We start from the raw sequence: 18797 nt of genomic DNA, 5'->3' as shown, positions 1-18797 counted from the left end.
AATCTCTGAGCAAGCCAGACAGGCAATGATTTACATCAATTCATTTCTGACCACCTTTAACCCTCCTGTTGTGTTCATTTATCATGAACAGCAAAGATGCTCCCCGGTCAGTTTGACCCTTTGCATATTTTATTATCCAAACAAAGTCTGAAAATAAAAAAGAAATTCTAATAAGCATTGTTAATATTTAATTACTAACTCCATTACTATCTATTCTGTCAATATTTAGTGCAATGGTGTTCCTTCCCGCTCACAGACAATGGTTCAATGTTTTTTTTAATGTTTCACCACTTTATTACTTTTGAAAGACCAACATACAAAACACAATAGTTTTAACTATTCAAATTGACCCGAACAGTATCTATGTGGTTGCAAATATGTGCAATGAACCATTTTCAATTTGTTTGTTGATTACAATAATTAAGGCAAGCAGAACAGCACTGACAACAGCAATGATAAACTATACCGAGTTTCACACTTCTCAGTTACAGCTTAATAAAATGCGTTTGAATACTTACAGCATTTTAAACCGCTGTGAGGAACACAAAGCGATGTTGACGGTGTTCACACTACACTCTAAACAGATCATAAGTATTCCATTAACAATAAATGCTCTGCCATGTTTATATATTAACTGAGAGATACCAGCAGTATTCAAGTCACAAACATATTCATGAGCAAAGTGCATTTGCCAAAGCTAACCGTGCTGGGTTTTGTTTGCATGAAGCAAGTAATAAGCAAAGTGGCATAATGAATGCACAATAATAAAAATGTATTTTTCAGAAACTTTAACTCGCCACAAGATAACTTTTCAGCTGAGAAAGTTCATGGATCAAAAAGAAGCTGATTCAGCAGGTCAAAGTGCTGGGCAGCCATTAGTTACCTCCCTTGCTGGAGGCAAAGGTCCAACGTTGTGATTAAGAATGGACAATGCTGCAGATAGAAACAATGAACTGTAAGAATTACATTGGCCTGACACAGATCTCTGACATTTAAGATTCACTCACAACTTCAGTTACAACTTTGAGGTGGTTTTCCGTTGCTTCTTGTCAGATTCTAATTATCATATCTCATTGTTGCCCTGCTTCAAGTGAAACATTTTTAAACCCTTTAATAGTATATAATTCTGACACAACAAACTAAATACTTTATTGAAATACAATCTTTAGATACTCTACGTAAGGTATTTTTATTTGTGTTATTTATGTAGACTAGTCTTTCTGCTTTTCCATCAGAACATTTCAGTGGAAAAATATTGTACTTTTTACTTAAAACGTGGTTAATCAAAAAGCTTTCTAAAGTTTAAAATCCTCTTTTTCAGAACAAGGAATTACTACAAAAAAGTGTCCATCAGTGTCCCTTTGTTGCTTCCTGCTTCTGTTAAATTACCAAGAATTTATTAAATATACCTAATCAAACTCATGTAGCCAAGTGTTGGACCAAGGGACTATTATACACACATATACGTGCATTTTTGTTTTGGTGACATTTTAGACTGAGTTCACCTCACAACCCAAGCCAGAAATCTCAGTGTAGTTTTTAACACCCATATTAAGACAGTTACAAAACCTGGTCTTGACTGCTGGAATGTTATCTTTATTGTTTTCTAATATTACTAGTTGATGAGGTCCGAAATTAGTTTGGAAAGGTGTCAATGTTGTACTATTTGTCACAACTTTTTCTGTCACTATTCACTTGAAAAGCTGAGTGCAACATCAAAAATGTTTTCTAGGGTAGACTGTCTGAACATCCCATATCGACACAATCTTCACGTCTCACTCCTCCAGATGAGGCAGCTTTACTCTGCTTTTGAGTAAGACTGCTTTGAATACTGTTGATTTCCACTGTAGTTCAACAACTTTACAAACTATGTCTGATTGAGAATAAAAGACCAAAAGAGTGGAACACATCATTAAAGTCTTCAGTGGCTGGCTTCCAGTGTGTCAAAGAACTGATTTTAAAACAAGGATTTTGCTTTGTTAACTTTGCACTGAACAGCTCATGGACAAAAATCAACTTTTAACATGCTGCTATGCTGTGGGATGGGATGTAGCAAGGATCAGAACTCTTCGTGTCTTTTAAATTTAGGCTTAATGCTTATTTGATGCTTCTGCCTTTCATGAAATTGAACTTAGGTCTATTAATTTAGACTGTGACTGCACTATATTTCCCATTCCCAAGTTCATTCTGCTGCATACCATTTTAGCTTATTTAGCATTTATTATTGAGGCAAGCACTTTATGAAGCGCTGACAAAATAAACTTGGCCATGCTGCAGGTGCAGCTCATGTAAGGACAACATGTCCTGAATCTTATGTACTGCATCATCAGTGAGCATCCTCCTTTTTATGTGTGTTAACAGATAACCATCCTCCATACTCTGCACACCAGAGCCAATGTGCATTCATGAAGTGCTACAACTAAATAATTTAGCCAGAAGCTGAAATATGTAGGCAACAACACAGATATTGACAGAAAATAGCAAACTGTGAGGACATGGTGTACAACTTTACATTTCAAAACCTGCTTGTTCTGTTAAAGTGGTTAAATAAAGATAATTGTTAAGATCTGGATTATTTATTTTTATTTTTATTTGTCACTCCCACACTGTTTTAAGCCTCTGGATTTTTTATACACCAACTGCAGCTCATAACAAGCAGCGGCATGAGGAGGAGACATGCTGTCTTAATGTCACAGTATGGTATTAAGCCAAGGAGCCCTTGTTAGAACGATTTACATTACATCCTGAGGGAGAAACTGGGCTGTACGCATGATGTGCTGGATAATGACAGTATTTCACACTCAGAGGTGCTGTCAGGGTTATGTACTCAAGCCTCTGGAGAGACTGTGTCTTCCATTCAGACAAAAATAACACACTGAGAGTGAGTAATGAACCTGTACCTGTCAGCCAGCTGTTACCAGCGACAGCTCTTGGACAGAGGAGAAATGACTATCAAATATTCAATTTTTCATCTAAAAGAACTGCACTTTCACAATCATAGACTGTGAAACGATTTCCAAAAAATGATAAAAGCAGGTCACGTCTGATCAAATTTCCCATGACTAATTAGAGTACAATGATGCAGTAGAAGTCAGTGTACTGTACAAATTCTGTGAACGGAAAAAAATAATCTGGTTGACTCAAACTTTCCTAACTGCTGCTCAATGATGGCTCTAAGATCAGTGGACTCCTTCAAACTCTCAAGTAAATCAACAATCATTACCTTACTAACCGCAAACAACACTCATGTTCTTTAAAAAGTTGTATAAGATACCAGAACTGAGTTCTTTTCAATCTATATGTGCTCTTTAATATGTTTTAATGTGGAGGATCACTTTCTGAAAATGTTTAGACATTTTAGAAGCTGATTTATTTTATTGACCCTATGACCTTTCCTCCATCACATGGTGTATCTCAGAAGTCAATATCTCACAACCTAGAAGGAACAATTTAGAAGGAACCAGGAAGAAACCTATTGATTTTGTAAACCCCTCAGCCTTTCCTCCAGTACTGCTGTCAGGCCAATCTTTAAAATTAAAATGACCTTACAGCATCTCCTTAGCCCTTTGTTTTAAACACACAATGCATATAGTGTGAGCATTTATCCTGCTTAGGAAGAAGCAACCATATAATTTTGATTACTGTTGGGCAGAAGTTGGTGAGAAAATAAATTAAATTAAAATAAAAATAAAAACTACAAGACCAGAAGAAGATGAAGGGGAGTGAACACCTAAGAAGCCATCCCTACAACTTCCTCTTGTATTGAATTGTATGCGGTTATTAAGCCGCTTGCTGCTGGACACGCATCACTGTGCAAAAAGACAAGAAACCTCAAGCTAAGAGGAAGCTACACACTCGTTAGTATGGGTAGCAAGAGCCTTGAAGCAGCATGGAGGTATTAGGGAAGATGTGGGGAGAAGAGGGGAGAGGTGAGTAGGGAGGGCCCATACCAACCTGCTCTCACTGCCTTGCTCCTTCTTCTCTCGGACCTTCAGCCACTTCCTTAACAGGAAACGCTTGCGTCGCGGAGAGGCACTGGGTGTGGAGCATCTTGACCAGGAAGAGGGGGCGTCTTCATCACTGGATGGAGTAATCTCAATAGAGGGCAGCTGGAGGTACTCCTTGGAGCCGGAACGGGATCGGTCTGTGAGCTTACCGACGGTTAGCCGATCCCTTTCGATCTCCTTCTCACTGGGCACGTTCCTCATACGGCGCATCTTGAAGCGCTTGCGTCGGAGTGTCGGGGTTGAGGAGCTGGATCGCATTGAGCCATCTGACACGACGTTGATTCCTCCATCTGAATATGCCGGAGCATCGTTTGGGACGCTCACCTGGAGCGAAGGTGGTCTAAGAGTGTCACTCATGGTAATGGACAAGCTTTCTAAAACCCCTGAAGCACTTCCGTTCTTACAAGAATTACAAAATCTGCAGTTCTGCAGCTAGAAGGGTTATTAGCTAAAGAAAAGCTGAGGTTGAACACGTTGAATAGATGAGGCACAATTTAGATCTTGGCAATCGTTGGTGGACCTCACACAGCCCCCTCACTCTTCTTGTCTAGAACTCTCTCCATGTGCTAGCCAGTGGACTGAAAAACTATCTTGGAAGTCCTGATAGCAGATACCTTGGCCTGACCAAGTCCTTCTGCTGCTCCTCAGCTGTTGCTTGATATGTATCAGTTCAGTGGCTGTCTGACAGACTGTGAGGAGCAGTCTTGTGGCAGTAAACTCAGTCTCTCAGGCTGGGGAGGAGAGGGCTGGATTAGATAACAAAGGGGGCTTCTGTTCTGAGAGCAACAGATTAAACATGTATAAGGCCTGTCAGGGAGTGTAACACGACTCCTTTGCTGGTCCTCCCCAGGGACAAGAAGGCCAAATTACACACACACACACACACACACATTCACTTACACATTGGCTATGCTACTGTCCAAGCTGCCAAAGCTGTTACCTTAGCTGCCGTTGCTAATGCTAAAGAGGAAGGCACTAACTGTCAGCCCTTGAATATTGATGCTGATGTTGTGAAAAGGCAAAGTGGTTGTTTGTTGTCACTTTGTGCTCATGTTGAAGTTGCTGCAGCAGAGGAAGACACTGTTGGCCTGGGGTGTGTCCATGCTCGAGGGAGAGGTCCGTTTTGTACCAGTCAATACGTCGTTGTCTCCACGTAGTTAGTGCCTACAGGTGAGGGAGGGAGGTGATAGGATTGGAAGGTACAGGCAAGGCTGAAGGTGATGATGACCAAGTTAAGCAGCCACACTCACACACACACACACAGACACTCACACACACACAGATAATCAAAAAGGCAGGCTTAGTGTACAAAAACACACACAAGCAGATACCTTGATAACCAATCACAGGAAACAGGAAGCACTTCTGATGAGATGCACAAACACCCAAACACATTCACACATGGACGAATTCTGATCAACTAAATATTACAGTGCCTATTCACCACCATGCACCAGCACAAGTTCATCAACACCTTTCTGCCCTAAAACAATGTTAAGTGTACCACAACTTTAAACGTTATATCAGTATCCACAAACAAAATCAGAGATAACAGACAGCCTCTAAAGATCACCGTCTCTGCATACAATAGCTATCTAAGTGGTGGCTAACTGCTGCGCGGGTTAGAGGGCTTCCACAAAAGATCAATACACACCTAAGTGAGGACATCAACTAAAAAAGACTTAACAAAGGACTGTCTCACCAAAAGTTTGACCTTGGTTTAGGAGCCAATGTCCTGATTGCCTGTTTCATAATAAACCCTTGCTGTTTTACTGCAGTCAACAACAACCACAACCGTCAAGTTTTGCAGGTGCAACTGTCAAGCAAACAGGAGAGAAAAATAAAATAAATAAAAAAGGTCATGGTAGCACGATCACATAGCAAACAGTCAGGGTTAAGTGAACTAGAATAATTTCCCTGCACATATGGCTTTCTCAGCTGGGCATCTATGAGGTGAGAAAAATACCAGGGAAACTGTTACGTGTCTACTAAGTGAGAAGAAAGAGCATGTGCTGTTTGTACAGAACCATTAACAGCATACAACAGACCCACTTATTCCTGCAAATAAAGTCAATGCTTAGCAAATGAAATAAATAAAAGCTAGTCCATAAAAGATTCTATAAAGTTTCTTAAAGGTACAGCACATAAGCTTCTAGTCTAAAGGTTTTGACAGGATGGTCCAGAGTCAAACAGGCCCTACAGAGGCGGAAATGTGTTGCAGAAGCTGGTGTGGATTTAGAAGATCACATATGTGGAATTGTAACTGAATGGAACCTGAACAAATGTGCTCTCTACTGTAAATCTAAGCTTTGTTCCTGCTCAGTTCAGCATAAAAAAGCCCTTTCTTAGATGGGACAGATAAGAAAAGGGCTGATCTTATCCAGGATGATCATGGAGACTTGATAGAAGAGGGATTTGAGATCAGTAACATGGACAATAATGGAGGGCAAAGACAAAAAAGGTAGAGGCTTTTATAAAGTAGTAGCCAAGAATCTTAAGTTAACTCATATCTTGCATCCTGAAACTTAAGCTTTAAAAACTAGAGTGTAAAAACTACTGAAGTACAATAAGACAAAGATAACTTTTACTGTCTGTGTTCAGAAGAAATAAATTGTGAGCCATTCATTTTTAATACAACATTTAAACTTCAACAGACTTTTACATCTATCATCAACACAACAATGAAATATATTTATGAAATATGAAATGAAATATATTTATATGTCAAGATATACTGCTTGCATCTGTAAGAGCATAAATGAAGAACAGGACTAACAAGTTATTTTTACAGCATGCAAATAAATATTTTAAATGTACATAAAAGGGTGTCTATCTAAAAAGCAGGATGTAAACCACTGAAACCACATTGACAAGCTGCGTCAGTCTGTTCAGTGTAGCGTAATCATTTGAATCAATGGCTGCATTAAGGTCAAAAGTCCAAGCAGAAAACACAGACTTTAATCTGAAGCCACTAACTGGAGTCATGGAGCACCTCAGAATAGACTTGGACAGGCATCCATTTTTCCAGTTCAGTGTACGAGCTCAAACCAACTGAACCAAGATTTGTCTGGTGAATATTCTGGTGAATTAAAAAGTAGACAACATCACCAACAAGTACAGATAACACTAAGTCCAACATGTATCACATTACCAATAAGAATTAGGTCAACATGATTCAATTTTGATTACAGTTTTCTCCAGAAGGCTACCATTGTACCAACGAAGGCTGAGCTGCGATCATATCTCTTTCAGAAGCTCGTTAATTCAGTCATGAACTATAGTGATTTTGCAAAATAAATCCATAGTGATTACCATTTTTCCTTGTTGAAAAGTCACTGCTTATGTTAGCTAGCTGTTCGGGCAATCCCTGGCCAATGATGCCACGGGTTGAGTCTGTCAGCCAATCAGAAGCTGTGTAACATTTTGCTATTAGTCCTAGTTGTTCTAGGTCACAGCTTTTTTTATTTATAATTTTGATGTCAAGCTTAATTTTGACATTAAATTGATTGATTGTTGTAATAAATGAGAATATGACATGTCACTCAGCTGTCCTGATTGTGGTGTTACACTGTCAATCCACTCAAGAGTTGGCTGAGTCAAGTGGAACACTGTAAAACTGGGGAAATTGGTATTGAAGTCTGGTCCGATCTGGTCTTTGCCTTAATATCAAACCAATCTGACAATTTTAACACTGACCTATTCCATCTTTACTGTGGAATAGCTGCAGCTGAAAAAGTCACGGCGGATACTGATCGGCTGCTTCTAGAACTCACAAGGAGACATCAATAACTTAATAAAAAAATAAAGGCATTTTGGAGATGGGCCTATATTTATTCAGGACACACTAATAACCATGAAATAGTCAGATAAATGGCTTGAATTAGAACTAGACTAGCAATGTGGGGCAGATTATTCCTTTTCCCAGAACTCATTTTGGGACACTATAGATAAAACTGTAAATTCAAACACTGTTATCAGTGTACTGGAGATAACCAGGCAAATACTGTGCATTCCCTTTGAATTTTGCCAGCATGGACTCATTCACAAATATTTGACTTAAAGCAATTGGATTGTTTAAAGGTCAATGCTGAAAGGCACAAATACATTTCAGTATGCAAATTCCCATTCGTAAATAAAACCTTTCAACTTACTGATTGGGACTGGTTGCTTTTATTGCACTCGGAGCAGGAATAAAACATCTTTCAATGATTTAAATGAGAAAAGTTGGAATATTTAAGAACTAAAACTTTAGGAAATTAAACTAACAATTTTACAAAATACTACTACAGTATAATACTATGATATATCTGCATATTCTTCATTAAATGATATTCTGCTATAATTACAGTTAATCTAATTGGCTATCTTAACATTTTGCACATTGTCCTTTTGTTTATAAAAAAAGATGATAGACTCTGAGCTTTCAAAATGCAGATATTTTACCCATCCATTTTAGAATGCTTTTTAAATTATGTACTTTTAATAAAACAGTCACATTGTGTCAGTATCAGTGATGTCATTGTATGTTATAAATTAATAAATGAAGATAGATGAACTCGGGAAAATAATGAATTATTAATTTATTTTACTTCCATTATTAGATCATTTAGAGGTCATTATTTAATATTTATAACAATAGCTGTTTCCAAATTCATTAGTGAATTTGAAAACAAAAGGGAGCAATTGGGAATATATTTGCATGTTTATTTTATTTTGTGGATTAAACAAACATTTCTAGAATGTAAATAACGTGTAAATAACAGAAGTGTGGCACACAGGTCCATTTGTAAAGTCAGAGCCACATGCTTGAAACCAAAAGTGGAGAGGCGGCAGAGCCAACTGTGGTAGAAGTAAAAGGTGTGAATTGTTTTGTTATAGATAGATTTTTTAAGTACACAAAATGATGAAAGTCAGCCGCGCATACAGCACTGCATGTATCTGGTAAAATATCCTGTATTCTTTTCATTTTGCAGTATGTACAGCTGGAGAAAAAAAACATGGTAATATCAATTTTTCCCAATATCGTGCAGCCCTAAAAGCAGCTGCCGATGGACGCAACATCATCCATGCATGATCCATCATGGCACTATTTATGTTCCAACAAACATATGCTATACAGACCTAAGGAAATGCACAAAGACAGACACACACACACACACAACAACACACACTCTGACCTCGAGGCTGAGTGTGGAAGTGGGGGAACATCATGCATTAATCATAGCGAGACAACGTTTCTCATTACAGTTTCACATGTTCTAGTAGCCTCCGGTCGTACTCTGACATCGCCGCTGAACAGCTGATGTCAGGGTTGATTGTGCAAGCACGGCTGAGAATGTAGTTTAAGAGTGTTGGGTTGTCAAGTCATTGCCACGCCATATTTTTTGGGTGTTGATAGTCACGTATCAAAAAAGAGAAACACGGTGCTCTCAAGAGAGTCTGGAGAGTGAATTCACACACCTGTGCAGTGTCGGTACACTATAACAGTATTTAAAAACATAAAGTGCACAGCAGGATGGATCCTAATGGTCTAGCCATGATGCATATGTTAGTGAAGTCAACAGATGGACCCACCACAGAGAAGTTTTGCTGTTACAGCTGACACAGAGAGCACAGTTTTCCATCGCTGTGATGGCTATACAACACAGAAAAGCCATGGGATTGCTTGCCTTTCACACGTCATTACCGACCATCAAAGTTCAGCTCTATTGTTCCCTGCTCCTCTATTCTTAGCACCGTGTCCCTGTCAGCACAATGTCAAAGAGCGTCTGCAGATTACAGAGGCATGCTAATGCTGATTAAACTAACACTCATGAAAATACATGCTGCATTAAGTGCTCTGATTAATCAAATGAATTCTTTACAAAGACATGAAACATAGAGCATCCGAGGACTGGGAAATCTTTTTGTCATGGTGGATAAACTATGAAAAAAAAAATGAGGATGCTGCTGTAACAATCCTTAACAACCCTTTATCAACCTGTACTGATGCAGAAAAATACAAGTCTGGTTGCTGGAAATAATGTACCTATGCACCTGGTTCTAAGTGCTGCCATCGAACTAAAGTCTAATGATTACACTGTGAGGGATCATAGCTTCAATGGTATTGTATTTGGGTGCTACAATGGCTTCACAGTAAAGGCATGCAATTAAAATAAATGAGTTTACTAAAATGGAAAGGAAAATGTATATTTAGCTACTTATTCTGTCTTCTCTTTCACAACTAAAAGTATTCTGAGTCAGTGGTGTTTCCCATGAACACAGTCTACTACACAGTCAAATGCAAATTCCAATTTCTTATTTTGAGTAGTCATTCATTTGTATAACCCAGTTAACAACACAGAAGTCCAAATCAGTAGTCAGGTCTGCAGCAACATAAGCAGGCTAGGCAGCATGTGCTAGTCAGATGCAGAGTGCCGATGCAGGGAGAGGACCTCTAAATAACTCTAAATCCATCCATCCATTTTCTATACCACTTATCCGTCAGGGTCGCGGGGGAGCTGGAGCCTATCCCAGCTGACTACGGGCGAGAGGCGGGGTACACCCTGGACTGGTCGCCAGTCAATCGCAGGGCCAACACACAAAGACAAACAACCACACACTCTCACACTCACACCTAGGGGCAATTTAGAGTAGCCAATTAACCTAATGTGCATGTTTTTGGTATTGTGGGAGGAAGCCGGAGTACCCGGAGAAAACCCACACAGGCACAGGGAGAACATGCAAACTCCACATAGAAGGGCCCAGACCGGGATTCGAACCTGGAACCCTCTTGCTATGAGGCGACAGTGCTAACCACTGCACCACCGTGCCGCCCCAATAACTCTAAATGAAACAGAAAAAATACAATGGAACAATGTCAAATCAGAGCATTGACAGTACTTTGTTGTGAGCTCAGAGGTTTGTGTGTGTGTGTGTGTGTGTGTGCGTTGCCCTGCTTATTGAAACTTGCCGAACGACCGAGAGACGCAGAGGAGCTCTCGAATTGGTGAGTCACAGTAAAAGTAAATAAACACAACATGCTAGGCTAAGGTAAGCTAGCAAGTTCAACTGAATAGGCCCAGAAATAACAAAATTAGCTTGTGATGAAAAGTACAATTAGTTGACTGTTGCAGAGCTCAACTAAAGTAAAGCTGTCTGACAGCTCAAATGGAAAGGAACAAAGTAATGAGCAGAGAGCTGCTGGTAGGCTTGCAGGTTCAGCATTGGCACCTCCCCAACAGCTGAGACCAACCAGCCATCTATGAGCAATCAGCAGAGGACAGAAGGATCCAAAGTATCCACAAGCGCGTCTTGTCCATGCACACATGAATATCTTATACCTGCAAGAGCAGGTTTAAAATGTGCCTTTTGTGTTTAACCTTCACGTTAATTCTGTTAATTATTTCGACAAATAAACAACACATTACAAAAGAGAATGTAAACTTGATTTGATGTGTGTGACGTGAGACATCTTCATCTAAGAAAGTGCTATTTTCAAAGAGAATGAACAGAGGAGGCAAATAATGTGAAATAAGATTTTCACATAAAATATTTATACTCTGCCTCTGCGTAATGTCTTTCTCACAGGCATGATACTATTGATGTGCCGCGATGTGAAGTCCATACCAAACAAGCTGCTCCACATACAAAAACTGTGAACAATTACTCATTTATGTATGAGTGCCTCACGCAACACAACAGAACTGCAATCTGTTATTACTGCTGAGCTTGTAGAATGATGGGAGGATATTACATGCACTGTGAAGCTATGATGAGATTATAAACCTTGTTCACATAACAGGCTTCACTCCATCTTACCTTTTCCCTTTTCTCTGCAACTCTACTGTGTAAATCTTGCTAGGGCTCCACTCACAATGGCATCTGATTGCACACAGATCCACTGCATAGAATGAAGGAACACACTGCATTGCAAATGACTGCATTCAAAACAGACTACTCTCTTTCTCAGTGGTCTGCACTCTGTCTGCTCTGTTCTGCTGTTCGCAAGCCATTTAACTGTGAAATGGCTTCACTTTGAATATAAATAGTCATGTTTGTCATTTATTATGTACATAAAAGTTCACATACTAAAAGGCTTTCTCACAAATGTTGGGAATTTTTATTAGGCTTCATATACAAACAAAAACATGCCGTTAGTTAAAAAGGATAACATGATGTGGCCAAAGTGCATCGTTTGTAATCACAGCTGGCAGGCAGTGCTATGTTGTGCCGTTCTGATCTTAAAAAGGACTGCCTCCTCCTTCTTTTTGGTCTACGTCTACGGAGAGCTGCTGTACTGATCAAAACACAAGCTTTCATCTCTTATTTAGACACCCTGCCTTCTAAAAATAGCCTCAATAGGCTACAGAAACAGGCACAGTTCTTTAGCGAAGTATAACACAGCATGTGGCACTACATACAGTATGTGAAGCTGTGGTTGGGACCCACATTAGCTCAATCAGAGAGAAGAGAGTCAGCCAAGACAAACTGAAAATAAGTTTGTCTGGTTTCACAATTAATGCATTTTACTTGAGGGCCTGCACTAGGAATGAACTGGCCAAATCAGTTCTGAATACATTTGAGACTGAAAATAGGCCATACAGTTGTGGAATAATGCTTTGTTTTCTTCACAGAGTTCAGAATTGACAAAAGGCTACATGCTGCATCCTCAATGAAACACTTCCATACAGTAGTTCACTAGTAGATTGGTACACTTAACAGATTCAATCAATTCCCAGTGGAGGTTTTTCAAGACAAGGACAGAGTAAGATAAAGATAAAGAGTACACAAAAGGGTTAAGGAGAATCCAACAATGAAACATAAAATAGTAAAACAGCCCATTGTTAAGTAACTGCATAAGCAGTTCTCAAATACTACTTGGGAAATAACACCAATAACAGCATAGAAAGGAAGTAACAGCTTTTGCAGAATCTGATCAATATAGGTCCTAAAAGTCTGCACAAATGCTATGAAAAGTCCATAATGACTGTATTCTGCATGCAAGGCACCAAGCACAAAGCCAGTTTATAATTTGTTGCAGAGTTTTAACCTACGTGATGGCGTAATTTGTCTGAATTAGGTCAAATTGGTTCAATTAGATTTCAGTTTTATGATAAGCGTAATTAAGTGATGGCACTTAATGAAGTGACGACAAGACATTCTATTTGGATCTGTCATGCTGCACTGCTTCTCACATCTGGTGCCTCTAAGATGACTGATGTGTTTATGTGGCTGTAGGTGTACCAATCCTGTACAAGTGGCCCCTGCTGCTAAACCTGGGATGAAATCTGCAAGTCCTTTCTTTTGCTTTGAGTATAATCCTAATTAGAAATAGCTTTACATTCTTTATAGTGATATACCGAACGGAAAATGAAACAATAAAACAAAACTCCCATTAACTATAGAATGAGTCATTTCCCTCAGTCAGCTCACCTCCTAACACTGAAGCCAGTACATGGGAAAAACCCACTTATCCTCCACTTGTACATAATTTAGAACTCTGAACCATCTATACAGAGTCAGCTGTAAAATAAATGTTTATCAGAACACCATAAATAATAACAATGAAAGTAATTATATGCTGCACTCCTAGAGAAAAAGTATGGTAAGTAAAGTCTGAAAGAGAATACAATAATCAATGCAACAACAATTGTGATTAACAAGTACAACTGAGGTATCTACAACTGCAAGCAACAGTGCTATCTGTTCGCCAACTGTCATTTCCTGTGGGGTTAAGAGGCATTTTCCCAGGCCTGACAGCCACAAACAGCTGAGAGAACTGGGGCTGCCGGAAGCTGTGGAGCTGTGAGTTGCATTCAAAGCGGTCTTATTCAGAGACAGAGAGAGGGAAAGCTGGCCACAGCGACATCCACAAACAGAATACTGACTGCTGACGTTAGAAGCTTTGTGCTGCCAGTCAGCCACAGGCCTTTTCTCAGTAACACAGTCTCCACATCAGCAATACATTCAAGTGTTTCTTTGATCTGCTTCATGGCAGAAGTGTGCAAAGGTGCGGTTCTACTGTGTTGTTTAGCTCTAACACCTACTGCAACTGGTTCCCTAAATGCACTGTTTTAAAGGTTGAGTATTATGCATGGTATACAAATGTAGGTCATTAAAATGTTGAAAAAAGAAACAGGAGAAATCAGAGAAAACATTTTGTTTTCTAGCTTCAAATGTCATGTATTCATGCTGTATGAAAGCAAAATGTCAGAGCCTATAAATTCAAGCTATCGTGTCTCCCAAATCACAGGGCACCGAAAAAGACAAACACACACACACTGAACTGAAGAAGACACCGCTGTGACACATGGGGATAAAGTGTAGACTCTGCTCAAGCCCCCCGAAGAGTTTGTCGCAACATGTGATGAGCCACATGTGTATTACACCAGAGACATGTCCTCTCAAACAGCTGGGCAGCAGTCACACCACTGACTCATTCAACCAAAGATCTGAGTCACCATCACACAATCTTCATGCAGACATCTGTGACTTGATCAGGACAGGAAGGTCAATTGATCAATAAAAACATTTTCACAAAAATTACATTAACTTTTAGACCACAGCCTACATTTCATATTTAGGTAGGCTACACATAGGCTTTGAAATATTGTCTATATGTTTAATTACCTATATACACAAGATTGGAGAGCTCCTTCACAACACAAGCTCTCGCTCAGGCAGGATGAGGCACACAGGAGATATGGCCAAAGTCGGGAACAAATGCAGTCTGTGATTATTTTAGGAACAATCTGTAAAACTGTGCTTCATGGAACGACTCCTACTCCACAAAGCAATTCACTACAACTAACCCAACTAACAACTAAGTGATTATTGCACCCGATGTCAACATTAAAAGTTGGTACGAGCAGGATCATCGTCAGAAAGGTGGGCTACACGCATCAAGTTATGGCCTATATTCACACAGGGAGAACTTGAATTCCTTGTTTTGTTCTTTTCAACATGATCTGTGTAGATTTCTCTGGAAGTGAAAGCTCCTGCGTGAAACAGGAGACACTTGAGAGACACTTGACGAGCACACACAGTCAGTGTAGTGTTTGGTGTGTACTGCATTTTCTTGTAAGAAAAAAAATAAAAAGAATGAAATATGAAACAGCATAAAAAGAAACTGAAACCAGCAGTTTGCTCGTATGTAAACCATTAAGCAAAACCAACCAAACAAAAAATTCCTGGATGAAACCTCTTGCTTCTTTCACTTCTGTTCTGATGACATGCACACAGACGCTAAAATGGACATGTTGGACATGAACGAACACAGCAATCAGATGTTTGAACTGTGGTTTACATGTTGACACTGACCAGAGTTTGGTGATGCACACACACACCAGCACCTGTCTCAGACACGAACTCAGGCGGACGCAACAACATGCATGGGATTATCGCCTGCATTCCGGGATTAGGTGGTATTATTTGGTGACAGAAAATTCAGTTTACCCCGTACCCCTCCGTATAATCAATGTATTTAATCAATGACGACGCTGTGAATCTAAGTCGAGCACTGAGTTTGTTTACGCTTATTTAACTGCTGGCCGACTGACTTCACCGGGTGAAGTTGAAAACATTTAAAGACCAATCGACAACTTTTCTGGTGCAACAAAGACGTAAAGTTTAGAAAACCCCTGCTAAAAGTCTGACACCTTTTCATCAGGGTCTGAGGTTTTTGGTTTTTTTTACCTTCGATTTGACCTCGCAAACTTCCCCAAATGTGTCCGTCCGCCAGACTCACACAGCGCCGAACCCGGAGGAGGACTTCATGGAGGAGAACTTCATAGACGGAGTTCTTCCGTGCTGACAGTTTAAATAAATCCGGTGAAATCGGCCGCTTTGTTACGCTAACTGAAATCCGTGCATCTTAGAGGCGGAGACCTGCAGCCCGTTACTTCACGGATGAGAGCCGCCGAGAGCAGACCACTGAGCTGTGACCTATCAGTGTCTGACCAAACACCACTACTGACCTCCCTTCTTTTAACCTCTTAGTGGCTGCCCGAGATCCACCTGATGCTCACGTGGTTTAGAAGGCGTTATTATTTATGAAAGATTGCATCTGTGGACCAGGAGGTATTTGGTAGTTAAAGGCATCACATATAGGAAATTCCCTCATCAGAAAAACAAAGACAAGGAAAGTACAAGTACCTTTATTTTTGATAGGCTACTTCCATCAATCGAACCAAGCATATGTCAGGTTGGAGAGAAGCTGGTATGTGAGGTGTACTCTCATGGCCATCTAAAATTACCCAAGGGTACTTGTATCTGTACAACATCACTTACTTACTTACTTACTAGTGGTTTGGATCGTTCTAATGAGTTTAATATGTGGAATTTGTTAGCGCCTACAAAGTTCTTCAAGTTTGATTTTTGTCATTAAAAAAAAATTATTATAAAAAAATTGTATTGCTATTTAGTGTAAATGTGAAAACGCCGCCCTATAAAATGCACGTGTGCATTGCCTTTCACCGCCTGTTCACAGGACACGGCTTTAAGACTGCAGTGGTTCTAAATGTTAGAACTGCTGAAGTTACTGTTATATTCAGCACTGCGTGATCACTAACACTGCGTAGGTAGTGCGTATACAGTGTTTAGCATGCTCTAAAGCCAGTTTAGCAATGAGAGCAACATGGGGTGCACACTCACTCAGATTTTCATCTGCAAACCACCCGACATCTGAAAAACACACAGACTAACAATTCTTGTTCTTGCGTTGTTGTTATGAAATAGACCATGTTGGCTTTCATGTTTTGCTTCTTCTAGTGCTGTAATGTAAAGACTTAATAACCATCTAATGCAGGTGGACAGCCAGAGACACTGATAGTATGTCTAGCAGGATATCTGTAACCTTCAGTATCCAGTGCATTCCCACGTGTATCTTTTAATTTATGTGTGAGATTTCAAAACCAACAAGTCATTTGAGCCTCTTCAACACAACAAAGCTGAACTTCATCAGCAACTGACCAGTTTTAAAAGATGTCACAAGGAGGGAAGATTGCAGTCTGCAATGACTTGTTATGTCACGGATTGCGAAGTCTGAACTTTTCCGCCTCCTTGAGAACAAAGGGTTAAAGGTTACACACAAACAATGTGGACTGTCTGTCCGTTTGTCAGTGCGTGATTATTAAACTGTGTGCCTGCAAAATGCTGTTGTCTGGCAGAAACAACTCAGTTCTTGGATTCTATGGATGGCGTGAACAATGTCTCTATTGATGAGACAGTGAGAGAAAGAAAGACAGAGAGAGGAAAAGGCAGACAGGCCGACGGACGAGACAGAGACAGATCTGCAGTTATTATCTGATTACAATCAACATCATTCACTGTCACAGAAAGACTTCTTATGAGAAATGAGGCTTCTTCTACAGCTCAAACCTGTCAGTTCTTCTTCTGAGATACATTTTGATTTTACAGGTGCATTTTCTGAACAGAAGTTTAAAAGGAAGTGCAACTAACCTGGGATTTCCATTGCAGTGCTAATTTATCATGCAGATGAATTCAATATATTATGCAGTCCAACCATTTAAGGAAATTTAAACTTCCACATATCCATCAACCTGTCACGTTTGTCCTTTGTAAAGTATGATATTTATTGCATGTATGTTTCCCTCTCTCTCTCTCTTTCATCCTCTCTGTCCTGTCTACCTCTTCTTTCCCCCCCTTCACCCAGCTGACTATATCAGCAGGACAGTTCTCCCTTCTGATCCGGGTCCTGCTCAACGTTTCTTCCTGTTTAAAGGGAGTTTTTCCTTGCCACTGTCTGCTTGCTCGGGGGTTCAGGCTCTGGGTCTCTGTAAAGCACCTAGAGACAATTTTGATTGTATAAGGTGCTATATAAATAAATTGAATTGAACTGAATCAAAAACATCCTGATTGACTTACATCATCTTCTCAGGCTACAAAATGAGTTAATTTATAAATCATGTGTTCTCCCTCTAAATCTTCTGTGCCTGTAACTTCAAAGATCTGTTGATGTATCAAACAGCTGTGGAGCAAACTATCTCCTCAGACTCCAAAACACAAGGGAAAACTTATGTAATATTCATATACAGCAGATGACATTTTCTAAAGAGCACATGCGACACACAAACATGAAGCATAGACATACAGACACTAAAGGTAGACTGCACAGTCACAGAGCAGCTAATGAATTTTCACACTTGAAGGTAATGACATTGAGTGATATTTGATATTTGCACCAAAGAAATGAAATATTTGACTTCAAATTGGTTAATTATATACGACAAACAGAGATTTGGTGATTTTCAGCATAGCTTGTACACAGACACATAACTTGTAACATCTTAAACTGTTATTTCTTTTGACTATCCATCCATAAATTTAAATATAATCAACCTGAAGCTATAGCCACAAACCTCCATTGATGGACTACAGCTCAAAATGTGACACAAGAGTATGAGTGCATGGCATTGACTGACAGGAAGGCAGTCAAAGCTTTAGACTTTTTTTTTTACATATGTATTTAAAAGAAATTGACTTTGATGCTTTTCCTAAATCACAGACACATATTGCACATTTATCCGTCAGAAAAGTGTGTGCTTGTGTGATAGAGAGGAACACTGTCCGTTTGTAAGTCGGGGCCTAAAATAGCTCCGGTTTGATAAGACTCCAGTTATACTGTGAGAGGCGTCTGTTACAATGAGTCGGTGGCAGTGCTCAGAGGAACAGGAAATCACTGGTGCTGTTATTGTAATGTGCAGTCACTGAGAGTAATTCATGGCACACACTCTATAACCATGCTGTCATTCACAGGCACCGCATTACTGCCCTCTGGGAGGCTTAAGT

The 18797-nt window shown here is 39.7% G+C and overlaps 1 protein-coding gene across 13 annotated transcripts in view; it reads right to left on the bottom strand.

Moving 5' to 3' along the window:
* Positions 1–15985, bottom strand: part of gramd1bb (GRAM domain containing 1Bb) — a 75489-nt gene extending 59504 nt beyond the window's left edge. For 7 of the 13 annotated variants that reach the window (XM_046390281.1, XM_046390284.1, XM_046390280.1 and 4 more), the window contains exon 1: positions 3955–4402. In XM_046390281.1, coding sequence (XP_046246237.1) covers positions 3955–4364 — 410 coding nt within the window. In that variant the 5' untranslated portion in view covers positions 4365–4402. Of the gene's footprint in view, positions 1–518; positions 625–3954; positions 4403–15683 lie in introns of those variants that run through there. The other 6 variants (XM_046390296.1, XM_046390297.1, XM_046390298.1 and 3 more) reach the window with 4 other exon arrangements.
* Between the last annotated feature and the right edge of the window lie 2812 nt (positions 15986–18797).

The sequence above is a fragment of the Scatophagus argus genome, chromosome 5, assembly GCF_020382885.2.
Source record: "Scatophagus argus isolate fScaArg1 chromosome 5, fScaArg1.pri, whole genome shotgun sequence".
NCBI classification, from domain to species: Eukaryota; Metazoa; Chordata; class Actinopteri; family Scatophagidae; genus Scatophagus; species Scatophagus argus.
The sequence above is the reverse complement of the archived record's forward strand: the minus strand, read 5'-3'. Positions and strand labels throughout refer to the sequence as shown.